This window comes from Gymnoscopelus microlampas (assembly GCF_963454915.1).
Source record: "Gymnoscopelus microlampas genome assembly, chromosome: 13".
In the NCBI taxonomy this organism is placed as follows: domain Eukaryota; kingdom Metazoa; phylum Chordata; class Actinopteri; order Myctophiformes; family Myctophidae; genus Gymnoscopelus; species Gymnoscopelus microlampas.
Window position 1 is genome coordinate 31652070 of NC_139950.1, and position 18369 is coordinate 31670438.

General features: G+C 41.7%; 2 protein-coding genes across 2 annotated transcripts in view; one reads left to right on the top strand and one right to left on the bottom strand.

The window, feature by feature from the left end:
- Positions 1–17577, bottom strand: part of srbd1 (S1 RNA binding domain 1) — a 91791-nt gene extending 74214 nt beyond the window's left edge. Inside the window, exons 1-9 of the mRNA XM_084076588.1 lie at positions 17482–17577; positions 16490–16557; positions 15821–16316; positions 13297–13542; positions 11994–12160; positions 8922–9039; positions 6414–6552; positions 5657–5753; positions 5222–5414 (exon numbers count right to left, since the gene is read on the bottom strand). Of these exons, the coding sequence (XP_083932714.1) occupies positions 5222–5414; positions 5657–5753; positions 6414–6552; positions 8922–9039; positions 11994–12160; positions 13297–13542; positions 15821–16316; positions 16490–16557 (1524 nt within the window). The 5' untranslated portion in view covers positions 17482–17577. The remainder of the gene's footprint in view (positions 1–5221; positions 5415–5656; positions 5754–6413; positions 6553–8921; positions 9040–11993; positions 12161–13296; positions 13543–15820; positions 16317–16489; positions 16558–17481) is intronic.
- Positions 1–18369, top strand: part of LOC311059179 (uncharacterized protein) — a 431271-nt gene that overhangs the window by 322764 nt on the left and 90138 nt on the right. The gene's annotated exons all lie outside the window — the stretch shown is intronic.

Consider the following 18369-nt stretch of genomic DNA (forward strand, 5'->3'; position numbering starts at 1 on the left):
TCAGGCATGCACGTGCAGGCATGGAAGATATAGACATTAGACACACAAGCACACAGGTGCTTAAAATTAGCACATGTGCTAGAGCACTTAAGCAATGCATCATTCTGGTCTGCCCAATGTGTAATTTGACTTGAACGGAAGTGGTACACGTCAGAGAGATGTAACGGCAGCACATGGATTCAAAGCAGCGGAGAATCACTTAAGAACTTAATCTAGCCAAACTTCAATGCATCTCACAAGCTCACAGAAAATACAGACAAGATGTATGATGGAGGAATGCCATAAAACATTGATAAAAATAGAATATCGTTAGATCAAGACATTTTTGAGGCGTCAATGTATTAAAATGTATAAAGCTATTCTTAATACAGTTTTTGTATTTGTGTGCTTTTGTAATCTAACATGATGGATTGCATTGGGTGACGATCACACCACTACCTCCACCTACACACCTCTCCTCTCCAATGTAACTTATCTCATCTCGTACTTAAACATATCACCAAGAACCATGGCAGACAATGTGCATCAGAGACATGTTTGTTCTTTTCAAAGCAAATGGGTACATTAGCTGAGAACATTAGTTTTCTTTTTCTTTTTATGAGCACTTTGGAAAATACAGTATACTGTTGATCCCAGCACAATTATAGCATTTTGTTGGCAGGACGATTCCTCATGGATATAAGTACATGTCAATTTGCATGTGTGTTGCTTTTTACCACTAACAAAAGTTTTATTTTTGGCATTCAACATAAAATATGTTATGCTTGGTCCTCGGTTCACACTGCTTCACAGTATATTTTTTTGCAAAATGTTAGATATCAATTAGTAACATTTACAACAAACAGTGAAACTAATTGGAGATATGAAAGTTTCAGAGAGAGAGAGAGGTTGTGCCATTTCCATCTACTTTGACAATCAAACCTCTCTCAGTAGCCAGCAGACAGTGGTCTCCTAAGCATTGTAGAATGGCAAAGTGCTAGACCCAGTATGTGAAGGACTGCAATATTTCTATATTAGTCACTGTGACCTTTTGAATACTCAATCCAGGCTCTCGTGTTGATGACAAGTGTACAGCCGACAAGACTTGTTTATGCAAAGCCAAGAAATAGTACACTCCGGTTTCATTTATTAAATTAAGCTCATAGATAAAGACGCACTGATATGGACATTTCACTGGTATTTGGCAGCCAAACGGTGTCAGCTGCATATCAGATCATTTAATTTAGACAGAGTGATGAAATGGTGATCAAATTTAAGGCTTGCCGTTATTAACAAGAGGAGCCGTAAGAAAATAGAAGAGAAATATTAAATATATTACGCTCTTTATAAACAGTTGGGATAATTGAAAAAACATGAGGAATGTAAGCTACATTTACTGAGTGTTATTCTTCGCTCAGAGTGAGTCCAGGTCAATATTGACTTTCTAAATATCGATGAGAAGCGCTCGCTGCAAGGGATTAAGGTCCGCCACGATAAACCCCTCTCTACGAAAACACTTGTGGCACTCAAAGAAAGCGAGATCATTTTATTTCTCTCTCTCTCTCCCTCTCCTCCCGGTCTCTCCCATCGCTCTTTAAAAACAAACACGCACAACATGGGGGCAGAGATACCCCAACGGCCGTATGCAGAAATAATAAACCTGATCTGCTTGTTTTAAAGAAAAGCACCTCGTACTGAGATAACTTAAAAGTCTTATCTCCAAACTGAGATAGGACTGACTTGGTCAGTTGTCAGTCATACATATTCTGTGAGAATAGAACAGTTTTCATTCTGGGGGGGGGGGGGGGGGGAAATTGAATATTGAAAAGAATAGCATTGTTTAATAATACATAAGACATTCTTCTCATATTAGAGCTAATTAGTGCTGTAAAACAACTTGTAAAATTCAGGCAGCTGCCCATAGCTGTTTGTATACATACAGGTAACTGACTGAAAAATAAACCAGTATGCATAACCAGAAATGATATGTATATGTGTAGTAATCATAGGGTTATCTGCATTATTGTATTTATTTATGAAACATAATTGCACACAGTAAAAGAGTCCGAGGTGTATTTATGGGTCATTCAGTATTTAACGTCACAGACACTCTCCAGACAGCAATTTTGCTGTCTTTTTTGCATGACAAAATCGGAATCTGTGAGCAAAAGGTGAGTTTACAAATGAAAAAAAATTGAACCTTACATTACACCTTACATGAACCTTATGTTTACATTAAAATGTAACCATAAAAACAGCAGTGATTGTACTTGTGTTTCCCCACCTGCTCATCAAAAGGAGTGTTTAATTGATGAAACAGTTCCATTTATCCTGCCTCCGCTCAGGGCTTGCCTCCAACTGCAGCACTTTGATCACGCAAATCACATTAATAAACCTCCCTCTGTGGAGTCAAACAAATCCACATTGTCGTGTCGTGCTCCAGCAGCACACCGGCCCTGTATAGCTACGAGGTAAACCTGTACCCTGCTAACAACTGGCCCTGGGCCTCAAATCAAATGTGATGGAATCATGTCTGCGCCTGACATCTCCACTACATGTGCCAATGTATATATATAAACAGTACATGCTGTACATACGTATAGATGGATAGACAGACATATATATAGGATTTTCTGAGCAAAATGACTGCACAGTATGGAAAAACATTTTTTTTAAGTCAAACGTCATTTCACTTAAATGTCTCAGGATTCTTATGATTTCTACTGTATGTTTGAAGTGTTGTGTAGCCTACATTTCCACGCTATACTAGGAAAACAAAAATATTTTCAAATAATGCATTTTTAAATAAGCTGTCACTGACCACTGAATATCTAAATCATCCAATGAATTCTCACTTCTACCTTCCTATGAAAGAAATCTATGTGCTAAACAAACATTGTTTTATTGTATCACGTGGCATTGTACTGTATAAAGTCCTATATCACACTTTGCCAACCAAAGCAATTCAACATGTGCTTCTTCTTCAAATGCCTGACAGTCCACAAGGCACTGGGCAAACTGACGCTTGGCACCAAAGGCCACAGCTTTTAACATCTGCTGCCGCAGAGTTTAGCTGTTCATTCATTCACCCCCGCTCTAACACCCTTTCTTATCCCTCCATCCATATAGCCTTTAACAAACCGTCGACTAGGGTGTGCGGGGGCCCTTGATAAAAAAGAAAAAGCATTTAAACGAGCAGGAGCGAGTGTATGCTCACACACACACATGCCTCCTGTCAAAACACATCCCCCACCTGCCACCCCACCCGCTCGCCTGACAACTCAAGTTGAGCTTGGAAAAGGTTTGTTTTAGCCGCAGTCCCGCAGCTAAGCTGGGGCAAAACGGACGGCGCTCGATTAATGCTGCATGACAACGGGCGCGTCATCGAATTAACAGCCTCACACACGCAGTGCAGCAGAAAGGAGGAGAGGAGGGGGAGAAGGAGTCAGTGGAGGAAGGAGGAGTGGAGAGAGGTGGAGAGAGGACAGGCAGGGAGGGGGCTAAAGGTTCACAAGAGAGAGAGAGAGAGAGAGAGAGAGAGAGAGAGAGAGAGAGAGAGAGAGAGAGAGAGATGGACCAAGAGGTACCCCTGCATCACTCATCAGTGTTCTCTCTCTTTCTTTCTTTCTTTCTCTCACTCCCTCTGAGGGCCCGCCACATTGAGGCCTGGCAGCGGTAGCTGTCAAGGCAGGAGGGCACCTGTCAATCAAAACCTCCTAATCCAATGGCATGTCGACAGGGGACATGTCACATATGTTAAAAGAGGGAATTGGAGGGTGTGCATGTGTGTGTCTGTGTGTCTGTGGGGCACAGTGGCAGGGCTGTCAGAGTGTGGGTGTGCACAGTGGTGGTGGCAGCAGAGAGGCAGCCAGCTGCTGATGGGAGCAGTGGTGACACATGAACTCTGAGTAAAGCACCAGTCACTGCAGGGAGAGAGGAGGGAGGAGGGAGGGAGAGAAAGGAGGGGAGAGAGAGAGAGAGAGAGAGAGAGAGAGAGAGAGAGAGAGAGAGAGAGAGAGAGAGAGAGAGAGAGAGAGAGAGAGAGAGAGAGAGAGAGAGAGAGAGAGAGAGAGAGAGAGAAGCGGCATGCTGTGAGGTGTGTTTGTGTGCCAGAGAGGGAGTGAGAGAAAGCGCATTACAATATACATTTAAAAAAAATGAAACTATTTGCAAATTATTGCTCCTGCATGTTAGAACATTTTGCAGAGAGTGCTGGGCCCAGTAGGTGACTGGATAGTGTGTTACTGACATACTTTAATTGCAATGTCTCCAGTGCAATTGCAATGTTCCCGGTGCAATTCCAGCTGGAGACCAGTGCTGCATGTCTTTGCCCCTCTTTCTGCCCTCAATTTCCTGTCTCTCTACTATCATACTGTAATGTATATAAGCAAAGAAAACCTGAACTCACAAAAAAAAGACAGAACATTTGACTGGGGTAAGAGCAAAATAGGCCATTTGGAACCCAGTCAACCCAAAGTCTGAAGTCTAAAGAAAACAGCTGTAGAACTTTGGAGGTCTGTCTGTCTGTCTGTCTGTCTGTCTGTCTGTCTGTCTGTCTGTCTGTCTGTCTGTCTGTCTGTCTGTCTGTCTGTCTGTCTGTCTGTCTGTCTGTCTGTCTGTCTGTCTGTCTGTCTGTCTGTCTGTCTGTGTGTGTGCTTGTGCGTGCGTGCGTGCGTCTGTCTTTTTGAGCCTGGGCTCATAAAACAAAAAGCTCATATGATGTGGCTCGATAGACGACGTGGCCTGTGAATATGCTGCTTCATCTATTTCATTGTGAAGCGCTGAGGGAGCTTCGGTTTTCAGCATAGATATTAAAGTATAGATGGGTTATAAGCACCCTACTTCCGTGTTCACAGCAACCTACTTTTCCAGGGAACCCAATGACACTTATACAAGTTTGAGTACCATATATCCAATGTATATTTTCATATAACAAATGCTGTGTTTGACAAGGAAGCACAGCATTTTTATGAATGGAAATGTCCATTCTATATATTTATTTCAATTTATTGGATTTACAAAGCCTAAACAAATGAGGGAAAGTGGACACGCACATACAGTACATCGGTGAGGTTCTGGGTATTGGTGAGATGTCAGCACACTCAAAACTTTTTATGGACAGACAAAGTTTGTCCGTCGAATCATCGATTTTAAATATTAATAATAACAATACAAACTTTAAGACGGTACATAACACAGACAGACAGAACGGTTCAGTAAGGAATAGGGCTGGCCGTGCTACCTGATGAGGCTGAATGCGCTGGATGCTGATCGTGAAGTCATGGTACAGGTGGAACTTGTCAAAGTCTGTGGTTGCCGTGTTCTTATTATGCCGTCCAGCCGGCCCTGCCTGGCCCTGAGCCTGTTTCTGACTCTGCTCCTTCACTGCTGATCTGGACACGGACGTCTGCATGGTCACATAACTGTTCTCACACCTGAGAGAGAGAGGGAGGGAGGTGGAGAGAGAGAGAGAGAGAGTAAAGGAAGGCATATGCAAAACTAGACAGGTATCAGGTAAGGCAAGTACGATGTACTGTACATAAATGACAGAGGGTGATAGAGGCAGGCAGTGCACAACAGCTATTCATTTCCTAATCAAATTTCTAAATGACATTTAAAATAAAACATAAGTTGACAAGAAAAGAGGGGAAATTAAGTAATGTGTGTGAGTGCTTACAATGTCCGCACGTAGGTGAGGGTCTCTGGGTCCTTGGCTATCATGTCAGCCAGAATCTGCTCCACACCTGTGGACACCTCCTCCACGGATGACAGACCTGACACAGACACACACACACACACACACACACACACACACACACACACACACACACACACACACACACACACACACACACACACACACACACACACACACACACACACACACACACACACACACACACACACACACACACACACACACACGGTATGAAACTATTAGCATTGCTGTGTGTGGACTGTTGCTGCCATCTTCTGGCAATCAAATAAACAGATGCATATATTTAATCACAGTGCACATGTGTACTCAAACTCACTCACTTGCACTTTATTGCAAGTATCTAGATTAGAACATACAGGAATTGGTTTTGATTAAGATGCCACAAGACACAAGACAGTAACATCATTTACAAGGCAAAGAATAATGTGCACTGCAAAAGGCAACCATGTGCAAATGACAGAATCAACCTTCAAGTATAGCTATTTATGTTAAGTAAACGCAAACAAAGATTGCCCACCCCGTCCGTCCAGTCGTCCTTGAACATGGCCAATTGTACTCATATAGATGCCCGGCAAGCCTGTGGCACCACAGAGGCTTCAAAACCATAGTCTCCGAGGTAGTGGACAGGAATGTTACCCCTGGGCCACCCAAGCAACCATCACTGAGGATTCTACTGTGCACGTGTCCACTGTTTGTATAAGTTTGCATGTCTTACCTTCAGTATCTAGTTTAACCCAAGCACGCAGGTCCAGTGTGTGTGGTTCGTTCAGCAGCAATAGGGTAGCATCCTCCAGACCCAGCTCCCTGGCCCTGCGTGCCTTACTTAGTTTACTGCCTTTCTTATAGGGAGAGTACTGCACAGAGAGAGAGGCAGAGACACACACACACAGTCACACACTGACATGACTACTTTTGATATAGGTTCTCAAACCTTTTCATGTCAAGGACCCCCAAAATGATATGTATTTGGCCGCAGAACCCCATCTCAAAATATTTTGTTCCAGGGACCCCCAGAAGCAAATATTTGAAATATATATTCAAAGATTTGCACAAATGTTCAAGATTTAAAAAAAATAGCAGATCTACAAGCTCATAGCTATGAGCTTGTATATCTGCTATTTTTGAATAGCCAAAGTATAAAATATGGATAAAGTGGTTAAAATGATTGTGACGCTATATTAACTACTTTTTGCTGGGGACCCCCTGGTACCCTCCCAAGGCCCCCTGGGGGTCCCCGGACCCCACTTTGAGAACCACCGATATAGGATCAGGAAATGTCCCACAGGGAAACAAAGCCTGTAGGATTGATGGGGCAAAGTTAATTCATTGATTACATTATTTTACATTTCTTAGATCAGGTCATTGACATTTTAGATTTTAGATTATTCTTCTATAAATTATGCAAATCTCTGATTGATCGTGTGTGCGTCTGTATCTGTCCTTATGTATCCGTCTGTGTGTATCTGTTGTGTGGTTATCTCGATAACCACATGACCAATCGACTTCAAACTCAGCGTGTATCGCCGAGGCTACACCATTAATGCAATGTGTTGTAACTTGCTTTAATAACCGTTAATTAACCAAATAATCATATCAGCTAAATGATCAATTAAACTATTCATTAGTGACATCCCTAGACATCAAAACTCCACTCATGGCCTTCCACAGGACCTCTGTATGACCTCAACTCATTTGCATAAGACAGCACCATAGTTTATGGCAACTACTGCGTTGTGAACTTCACAGACACTTTGGTATGCCTCATTGCCTCATTTTTTTGTCATTTTAAATTACTACTTAAAACTATCTAACTATATAAATGGCGAGCAACTTCCGCACCCTGGGTGCGACACCCCACAGCTCTGTTATCGAATAAACAACGCACCGCCAGACCACATGTCGCCAACTGACTCGCCACGGCGCCCGCACTGAATTTACGCCTCGCGTAGGGGACATCTCACTGATCACTACACCTTTTCCACCGCGCAACATAATTAATTCTACTCACCAAATGTCGGACAAAACGGAAGGGGAGGCAGCTTCGTACCGTTTACCGTGCGCACGACCTCATCACCACAACAGCAGGCAGCCGGTGCGGGGGCTTTTTCCTTTTTTTCCCAAAAAAATTTTTGGTCACCATTTTCTCCAGGCACCATTTCTGGTGTAACGCCACCGCCAGCATGCGCTGGCTTGCGCTGCCATTGCACTCTGCCCATCTCCTCCACACCAACACACACGCAGCTCCTTTGCTTCAACCCCCCCCCCCTTCTTACGTACCTCCTTTGTTCCACCCAGGCCGTTACTTTCACTTCACTCATGTCTCGATCACACTATGTCCGTCCTTCACGTGCCATGTTCATCCCAAACACAAAAACAAACAACTCGGGTTGCCAAGTTCAGGTTGCCAGGTCCTCTAAAAACAAGCGCCAGAAACAAGCAACCACCTTCATGAAAAAAAAAAAAACACCAAAGGGCTCCGCCATGTTCCAGGGGGGTCCCCGCGCGTCCCAACACTCCACAGGGGGTCCGTAGACCAGCAGGGGGTCCGCAGGGGTCCCCCTCAAACATCAAAAATATATTTTTTTCAATTTTTTTTTTTTTTTTTTTTAACTTTTCCACAGTTTTACTCCAGCAATTTAACCGCCATGTTCCAGGGGGGTCCCCGCGCGTCCCAACACTCCACAGGGGGTCCGTAGACCAGCAGGGGGTCCGCGGGGGTCCCCCTCAAACATCAAAAATATATTTTTTTCACATTTTTCTTTTTTTTTTTTTACTTTTCCACAGTTTGACTCCAGCAATTTCAGTACCCCAATATACACGCGGCCCACTGGGCCCCGTGCGCGGCTGGGGTTGAGGGGGGCGTAGCCCCCCGAAACTCTAGTTTGGTATAATTTGTTACTATTAATAATATGTCTTTAGTAGTATAGATACAATCTTTGTTACTATTTTGCTTTTGAATATTGCCTACTCGGTGAGCCTGCATGCCAGTCTGCTCTGAAAGGGGGCTCCCCTTTTTTCATCCTTCCTGAGCTTTCCTCCTTTTCTTTACCACTTTTCTTTTTTTTCTCAGCAGTTCATTGTGGTGCCCTTTTATTAAATGTGGGCCTTTAAAGGCCTTTGAGACTGTACTGTAACTGTGATCACAAAATAAGCTTGTTAATTGTGTTTACTTACTTGAGTGTGTGTGTGTGTGTGTGTGTGTGTGTGTGTGTGTCCAACCAACCACATGGTCTAGTTCATCAGCAGATCTGCAGCTCCTCAGGTTGTGTTCTAGCTCAGATGTCAGAATACCGTCTTTCTTCAGGGTCTGAATCACAGACTGGGTCTTCTTCGCTAGGGCACTACACACACACACACACACACACACACACACAGACACACACACACACACACACACACACACACACACACACACACACACACACACACACACACACACACACACACACACACACACACACACACACACACACACACAGACCAGATCGGTAATTAAAACAATATACATCAACAGCATGGCATTCAAGTATAAAAATCAAATACTGTTCACATAGACTTTCTCCCCGGGATTATAGCTTGACTTCTATCACCATCTAGTGGCCAGCAATAGACTTGCCACTGGATAGGAATCTGGGGGGTGTGGATTGTGAGGTACTTGCAACACATGAGGCGCATGCACCATTTGAGGATGAGTCAATATGCTGTTTTCACTCTTTTCTTTTATTTATTTCTCTCTTTCTCTTTTTCTTCTTTTTCTCTCTTTCCCTTTCTTCTGTTCTCAATGCTCTTTCTTCTAGTTTTCCCTTCCCTCTTCTTTTAGTTTTGGGGGTGGACAGGTGGGTGGGGAGGTAGGGAAGGGGTACTAGGAAGTAGGAGGATAGCCGAAGGGGATGTTTTAAAAAAATAGAAAACCCACAAGAAAGCACTGACCTTGAAACCACTGGTAAATCTACCGGTAAATGTAACTATGCAAAGTCATGAACTATGTATTCACATATATAGTCATGTGATGTATCATTGCAAAATTATGGAATAAAACTTAATTATAAAAAAAAAGGAATGGTCATATTAGGTTTTGTACATTCTATCCCACTGTGCTCAGTCTACATGTATGTCAGCTCAGCTGTCATATAAACAGACATTACCAACAACTTGTGGCAGCGAGTGCCTGTTTACCGTTTAGCAGGAGCTAATGTGTGCAGTGAAAATATAATCTTATAAGGGAATTCCAGCCAAGTCGACCCGGACCTCATTTTTTAAAATCGAATCTAATGTTTCAGTTTATAGTACCGACGTTCTTGTACTCCATTATGAAAAACAAGTGATGTCTACATTGTATTTGTTTTACTAACTTTGTGTGCACTCTGCAGCTAGTTTATGTACTGTAGGATATTATAAAGATTGGATCATGACTAGGTATTGGCAGATACTTTACTCTGATCATGGCCAAACAAAACAAAAGGGGAAATTAAATAAATTGGGACATCTCTAATCTTAATGTTGAACCAAAACACCTCGATCTCACATTCTCACCACTGTTTACTGTATGTCTGTCCGCTTCCAAGACTGTGGTGTGGTTCCTTTGAGGTGAGAATGCTATCAGTACTAAACTCAGGAAATTATGCTAAATATTTCTTCTTCTGCACCAATTTAGTTTTATCTGGCACTGTGTGACTCCTCTCTCAATCTCTGTACTCAGCACTAAAAAGTAGTGTGGAGACATGTCTGCCAGTAAGCGGTGTTTTGTTTTTTTCCTCCAGGGATTGGTTGCAAAATACTCCACTTCTTTGTCCAATTTTGAAAAAAGATAAGATGCCTACACAGCTGTTTCATAAAATTGTGGTCTAGTAATTTGAGACTACTGTTGTGTTGAACCATTTATCCCTTAGAGTTGGGGAAATTGATCTTCAGACTATACAGCCTACTCATGACTCATGAGGCATGTTTCTCCTCCATTTGACTTTGGTCAAATGGTATGTAATGAATTCTGTGACTGATGTCTGAGTATAGTGTTCTGGTTATTAATCATTTTGTAATGGCGAGGCAGTAGACATTGCTCTGAAAAAGTACATCATTCGATGTTCAATTATTACCTGCTGATCCTTTATAACTGATGTCAATATCAGTTAACTTGCAAATAGTTATGTATATAAAGGCAACAGCAAGATTTGTGAGATGTTGTGACAGGAGACGGATGTCCAATTGGATACAACCACCTTAAGGACTACTAATCATACAGTATGTGTATTCCTGCAGTATCTGTACCGAGTTGATCCCAGACATAGAACTACTTATTATGAACAGAGCAACTACCTTTAACCCATTCAATCCGGGAACGCATCTCTGTCATTTTAGATTTCTTTGGCTATTCAAAAATAGCAGATCTACAAGCTCAGCTTTTAGATCTGCTATTTTTTTTTTTAATACATGTATTTACTAAGTTCTGGGGGGTGAAATATTTTGCCGGCCAAATACATATCATTTTGGGAGTCCTTGACATGAAAAGAGTTAGAACCACTGATTTAGCAACATACGTTTTTTTCAAAAAACTGTTTAGAAGACATTTTGTGGAATCCCCAGAAGCAAATATTTGAGTAAAACCAAATGCTTTAAAAAATATATATAAGATTTGCATGAGCAAATTTGCATGAGATTTGCATTTGCTACGAGCTTGTACAGTATATCTGCTATTTTTGAATAGCCCAAAGAAATCTTAAAATGACACGGATGCGCTCCCGGTCTTAATGGGTTAAATACATTTCAAAAACTGCTGCTATTTGTGTACTATTTTAAATACTTGCTGCCATTTTCCCCAAAAAGCTTTATATCAAGTGACACCAAAATCCTGAAAGATTACTGACTGCTATTAGTTTCAAAGGCTTTGTACCAGTCTACCCTTGCCTACATGTGTATTACTATTTCTTTATTTTTTTTTGGGGGGGGTGGGGGGGGGGGCTATATTGATAGTATAAGTGGAGATGGACAGGAAACAGGGAGAGAGAGACGGGGAGAGAAATACGGCAAAGATCGTCGGGAACGGGACTCGAACCCGCAATGCGCTGTCAGGCTACATAAGTTCCCAGAGCACTAGGCCAGCGGTCCGGGCATTGTATTACTATTTCTAACAACAGCTTTGGTAGCTGTTTTTTCTAAGTTGCAATGTGATATAGCTCTGTTCACAAATGTGAGAGAGAGAGACTGAGATGTGTAGAGATTACATAATTATGAAACATACATTTGCAATCAACTGTCTAGCCCTACTGTAATCACAGCATCAGAATCCAGAGAGTCCTACCACAACTCCTCCATCACCAGCTGGACATCCCGGACGGCATCCGCATCCATGTGGTTGATCATTTCTTTGCGGTAACGCACCATGAACGGCACAGTGTTCTCCTCCCTCAACAGCTTCACGATGTTCACACAAACCCAGCGTTGCACAACCGTTAGAGTGGAAAGGACCTAGAGGAGGAAGACACACACACACAGATCCATAAAGTATATGCAGTAGTGTGCTAGAGTAGAGGGAAGGACATTAACAGGTCTACAGCCAGAATCAAACCAGGGACATTTTAATCATGTGGTCAACACCCTGACTTCTCCAATATTTTTAACGACATAAAAGAAATTAACTTTTCTCAGTGGTGCCAGTGAAAAATGTGTGCCATAACTCTAGCCTGGCAAAGCCCGATCATAAATTTGTTTTCTCTAATTTTGGTCAAGCAAGTCATAAGCATTTTGATTTGGCTGCAGGCGTCTGTCAATGCAAAAAAAGCAGGGAAATTGATCAGTTTTTACAGTCAGAGCCTCCATGAACCAGTGGAACCTACTGTATTGATAAAAGCTCATGCTGAACCCAGTCAGGAGAAGAGCGCAAATATCTTCTCTCTCGACAAAGGCCATCAATCAATTAAAAATAAAACAAATTCTATTGACCCATCAACACTGTAACATCTTCAAGTGTATCCATTGTTGTCATTTACAGTACAGAGCTGCTTGTTGTCATCATCTAAAACACTTCCAATAGTTCACTAATTAGACTTCTGGCTGCCATGCTCAATCGATTTTCAGTGGATGCTTGCAGACTAAAATTGTTTCTGGCTGTGCAAGGCTGCCGTGACAATGAATATCTCAATAAGTTAAACTATGAAAAAGTGAATAAGTCATACTGGAGGTTTATACAGGTTCTGCATGCAACACATCAACTGCTGGGTGTGTTACTCCGAAAATATGAATTACTTGTCTTTCTTTTTTTAAACTCATTATTTATTCCATGAAATTCATGTTTATATATATATATATATTTCTGAAAATACTCTGAAAATACTCATTTCAAAAGCATCAACATTACTTATGAGAGCAGAGCAATCACTTATTACGCTACACATTTTAGTACTTTCTATTACAAACCCATACTGTATCCTTTCTCTCTCAAAAAAATAATAATACATTGCTCTCTTGCGGTAATGACCCGTTTCTCCAATCAGTAATTGTAATATTATATTACTACTGCAATTTTTATTTTTAATATTTTGTATTATTGAAACAAGTAATATTGTTATACGTTTTGACATTGGACACATTACAATGTGAAATACCTCTATGAGGTCCCAGTTCATGTTGAGTTCATTTTTTAGGCCTGCTGCAGTGGAAGATGGCAGTGCAGAGGATTGCCCCTTGGGGGTGCCAGGACACTTCTGTTTTTTAGGGGAGGGCATGTCAAATGTGAAGTCCTCCTCCTCGGATGGCTCCTCTTTCTTCGTGGCCTTCAGCGCCAATCCAGACGAGCCCTCGCCTGCATAGCAACCTTGCCGAGGTCCCTGTGACAGCCTAAATGATACCCTCTATGAGACAGAGAGACCAACACAGAGACGGAGTGAAGAAACAGTGGAGGGGGATGGAAGGATAGATGGGTATTTGAATAAAGGTTGATGATGAGAGGAAGAAATACAGACAGACAAACAGAGAGAGACAGAGACAGAGTCAGATAGAAAGAGAGGTATAAGCAAAGAAAAAGAGGGAACCAGAGAGCAAGGATGTGTCATTTTATTGCCATGAGGCAGCCTACACCTGCAATAGACGTCACAGACCATCAATATCTTTAATGTCTGCTTTGAAACAAAGGACAAACGTGGACTTCAGAAAACAATAACTTATTCTAACTTTTTTGTGAAGCCAAGCCATCTAAATCAATCCATGGTGTGTGTAGTTCAGTACATCGCTGATAAGTAAATGATACTGGTATGCCCTAAACAGAGCAAAACCAGTTACGAGACCTTCACCCCCTAAATTAAGTTTTTGTATACTGTTCTTTCAAAAACTACTTTTTAAACTACTTCCATTGTAAACTGTCTAATGCACGAGCGAGTAACGCACCGGTGGACATGCCTGTGGGGTTCCACAGGAGCTCAGTTCACACGCATGCAACGTTCGAGCATTAGACGATTTAGCCCCAAGTATTAAAACAATACATTTTCAATGAAAAAGTTATGATTTTTAAATCTGGATACATAACACTTGTTTTGGAGTTTATAAACAGACTTTTGAAGAGGTTTTACAGTTTTTAATCATGGACCTCTATTTTTTCCAATTCTGTTCTTTTTCAACTCTATTCTCTTTATTTTGGGATTCTTCATTCACTGTAAAGGAATGTTATACATGCGTCAATTCTTGTAATCAGGCCATCACGGGGTGAGTAAATTAATTAATACATTTTTGGGGGGAAGTACTTAAAGCGCTATTATGCAAAAATAAATTGTGAATGTTATTTTGTCCAATCTGTACGATAGAGTACAGTATGTTAATACAAAATAACTCATACAATTGCGGTGGTTGTATTTGGTATCCCTGCTCTTCTATTGAGATATTTAGATTCTGTGTCTATTTTGGACACGAACTTTGACACAATCCTGTTTCTGTTTTTGTTTTTTTTATCCCGCGATTTTTGTAACCCATTTTTTCACCCGGTGCCAATTTCCTAAGTGATCCTGGGCGCTACACCAGCCCTACACCAGCGCTACACCAGTCCCCCACAGCCTGGGGAGGCCAGGGCCGAGCTCATGCTTCCTTCAGTGCATGAGCGCCAACTGACCTTCTTGTCACCTGACAGGGGGGAGTTTCCCTGGTAGGACGTAGCGCGTGGAAGGAACACGTTATTCCAACCAGTTCCCTTCCCCTCCATCAGGCGCCCCGGCTGTCATGGGGGAGGCGGTATAGTGACCAGGATTACTACATGTTTTTGTGAGGGTACTAACTACCCTGGGAGACACGGGGAGAACATGCAAACTCCACACAGAGTAGGCCCTTTCGCCAACCCCACCTAGGGTATGGGCGCTGATGACGCGGAGGAGGAGACACGCCCCCAGCGCCCACAGCGTCCCCAGCGGGAATCGAACCCAGGACCTTCTTGCTGTGAGGCGACAGCGCTACCGACTGCGCCACCGTGCCCCCGCCTGTTTCTGGTTTGACACAAATTTTGAACTTCAATTTCTCCCCAGAGCAGAGATCCGGGTTCAAATCCAGGTTAGAACAGTAAAGTTACATTAAGAAAAGGATTAAACAAAACATTCCATAAGTGACATAACAGCAACAAAGAATGTGTGATTTATCGGTACAGTATTTAGAACATTTATGTGTTAAGAACAGCATGGGTATTGCCATCTAACCGCTAACGTGTGATTCACCTGGAGCTAAATGATCTAGGTTATCTTAACAAACTGTTTAACTTATCTAACAAACTGTTTAACTTATCTATCTGATTATCTGTAAATGAAAATGCCAGATTAATAATAGGGCCAGATTTAATGTGTAGAGTATCAATATTATTAAAGTGTGTTTAATGTTTGAAATCTATAGTAATGAATTCGATCAGCAGGGAATACCGTAGTGACATGAAGGCTTATTGAACCACATGTGCCTATTCTGGGCTTGTCATAAAAGGTAAAATTCTGAAAAAATAACAGATCTACAAGCTCACAATGTGTTGCATTTTGGGACATATTTTTTGGTGAAGATTTGGTGTAGAGTAAAAAAGGAGGGGGGCCAACTAAAGACCCCTGGGGGAGTGGACCCCGATCGACTGAAGTATCAAAGGGTTTAAGACAAGTTAAAAGGCTTTTTTACCTCCTCCTTCAATCTATTATTACTGTGCTGCTCCTCTCCTACTCTGTCTCCTTCTGGGGGGCCGCCTGTCTGTTCCCCTCCCTCATCTTCCTTATCTCCTTGGACCTCTTCATCTGTCCTCTTCCTCTTTTCCCCAGTGACGGTGGCAGCCGCGGGCTCCTTGGGGACCTTGGTGGCACGTGGTTGGCGCGGTGCTCTGGGCTTCGTTTCTTTAGGAACTGCGGGTTTGCGCGGAGCTCTGGGCTTCGGTTCTTTAGGAACTGCGGGTTTGCGCGGAGCTCTGGGCTTCGGTTCTTTAGGAACTGCGGGTTTGCGCGGAGCTCTGGGCTTTGGTTCCTTAGGAATTTTGGGCACTTTGGGTTCCTTGGGTTTAGCAGGTCTTTTTACGACTGCCTTTTTCTCCCCTGCAGCAGTGGTCGTCCTGGGGACCTTGGCCTCTGGTGGTTTCCATTCCTCAGTTTCCTCCTCCTCACTACTCAGTGTCTGGGAGAAGGACCTGTTGAACAGATTAATTACCCCCATGTGCCACACATAGAAATTCCAATGACAATTTTGTGTCTGTAATCTATAGTATACTATGACAAATCAGGACTGATCTATATTCTATTATTATAGTCTATATGTTTTATAGAACATAAAAGAACAGAACAGAACAAAATAGACACTCACAGGTCTGTTTCCAGGTCTGTTTCCACCTCTGTATACTCTACTACTTTGGTTCTTGGTCTTCTGTTCATCTGTTGGGACGAAATAAAAAGTGAATCCAGAAACAAAGATTTATTATGCACATACTGTAGGTAGTACAACTACAGTAGTGTCGTTAGTACCAGTAGCCACAGCTAGCTGTGACATTACATACATTTCATAAGTTGTAGCTCTGCATGCATAATTATGTTCTCACCCAATAATTAATTGCTGCAATTTGGGGTCAGATATAATAGCTATTGTCATCTACTTTCATATCCATGGCATGTGTAGGTTCTGGCAGAAAACGTGTGTTTGGTAAAAGTTTTACCAAACACAGATATTTAATATCTCCATTTTACCAGTTTCACACAGACCACATCTTCTCCAGTGAGCAACATACAGTATGGATTGGGCACTAATTGACACTCTGTGGTAATTAATGACACCTGTCAGTTGTGTGTCAATTGTACTACGTCAGTAGTAATGGTATGCAAGTTGCTATAGTCTACATTCAATTCCAATGACTCTTGGAAAGGATGTAACCTTGCCTATAGGCCTATAGCTGATTTAAATATGAATGAATGAATGAATGAATAAATGGTTTATTTTCGGTCTTTGTTTCCAACAAATCAAAACACACTTGTGTGGACTTACAACAACAAAGAATCATCATCACAAATGTATACATATCCAACCAAGTCACACACAAAATCCAAATTCAATGACCGAAAAAGTGAATAGGCTGAAACGCAATGTTTATCTTTGCCTATCCTCTACAATGCTTAAAATATATATGTTTTAAACGTAAAATATGCTGCAAGATAAAAAGGCTAAAGTGAAAGAGCTGAGGTTATCTTGTCCGAATATTAGCTTTTCTTTCACATGGGCGCTTCGTTTTAGCTAACTAGCTAGCCTAATGGTGGTGAGTTTAATGTAGTATCTGCATCAGTACTATAATGGCAACGCATTTGTACCTTGTATCGCGCTGAAGAAAATCTATTTAGTTAACGTTCACTTATAAAGTGTTCTTCTTCAGCGGCTGACTGCTGGCTCCATCCATTCTACACAAGTTTCTCCAGTTCTACTTCCTGCAACACTTTACCTCCAACCAATCACCGCGCCGCTTCGTCTTAAAGGAGCATTTCATATTAAAAACATATTAACAACACAAATCTTGTATGGGGGGTCCGTCCCTGACATAAAATATGTTCAGATGGGGGTCCGCAGAGTGCAGACAAATACATATTCATTTGCGGGTCCTTGACTTGAAAATGTTTAAGGACTACTGGTTGTTTAATCAATTAGGAAACAGGCCAAAATAAGCAGCTACACATTAGAAACAACTATAAGCCCAAAAAACTACAACCACCAATATTTACAAACTACTTTACAGAAAAATAAGCCCAAATTCGCTTATATTAAGCCGACATGGCAACACTAGTTTGACGTTATAGAATAAACCAAGACTAGCATAGAAGTAGGGGGGTTTCGTTTGGTTGGATTTTGATTTCAGCACCTGCTGCATTTAGTAGTGCATTATCATCAAATGAACCACTAGTGATGAATAATTGATATGTCGTCATTAATAAATGATTAGATTAGGTAGATTTGTACCTGGATTTAGAGGGAGCGAGTCAGAGGAAGAGGCAGAGAGAGAAATTCGGCCGAATGTCTCACTAAAGTTTTTTGACTAAACACTAAATGTTAAAAAAGTAAAAGAATAAATAAGTAAGGTAAAAAAAACATGCATGTTTTTTTTTAACCCTTCCTTCCTTACCTTCTATGGTATACGGGTCATTTCGGACCCTAACACCACTAGTGTCACTATTTTAAATAATATTGACACTTTTTAAAGTTAAAAA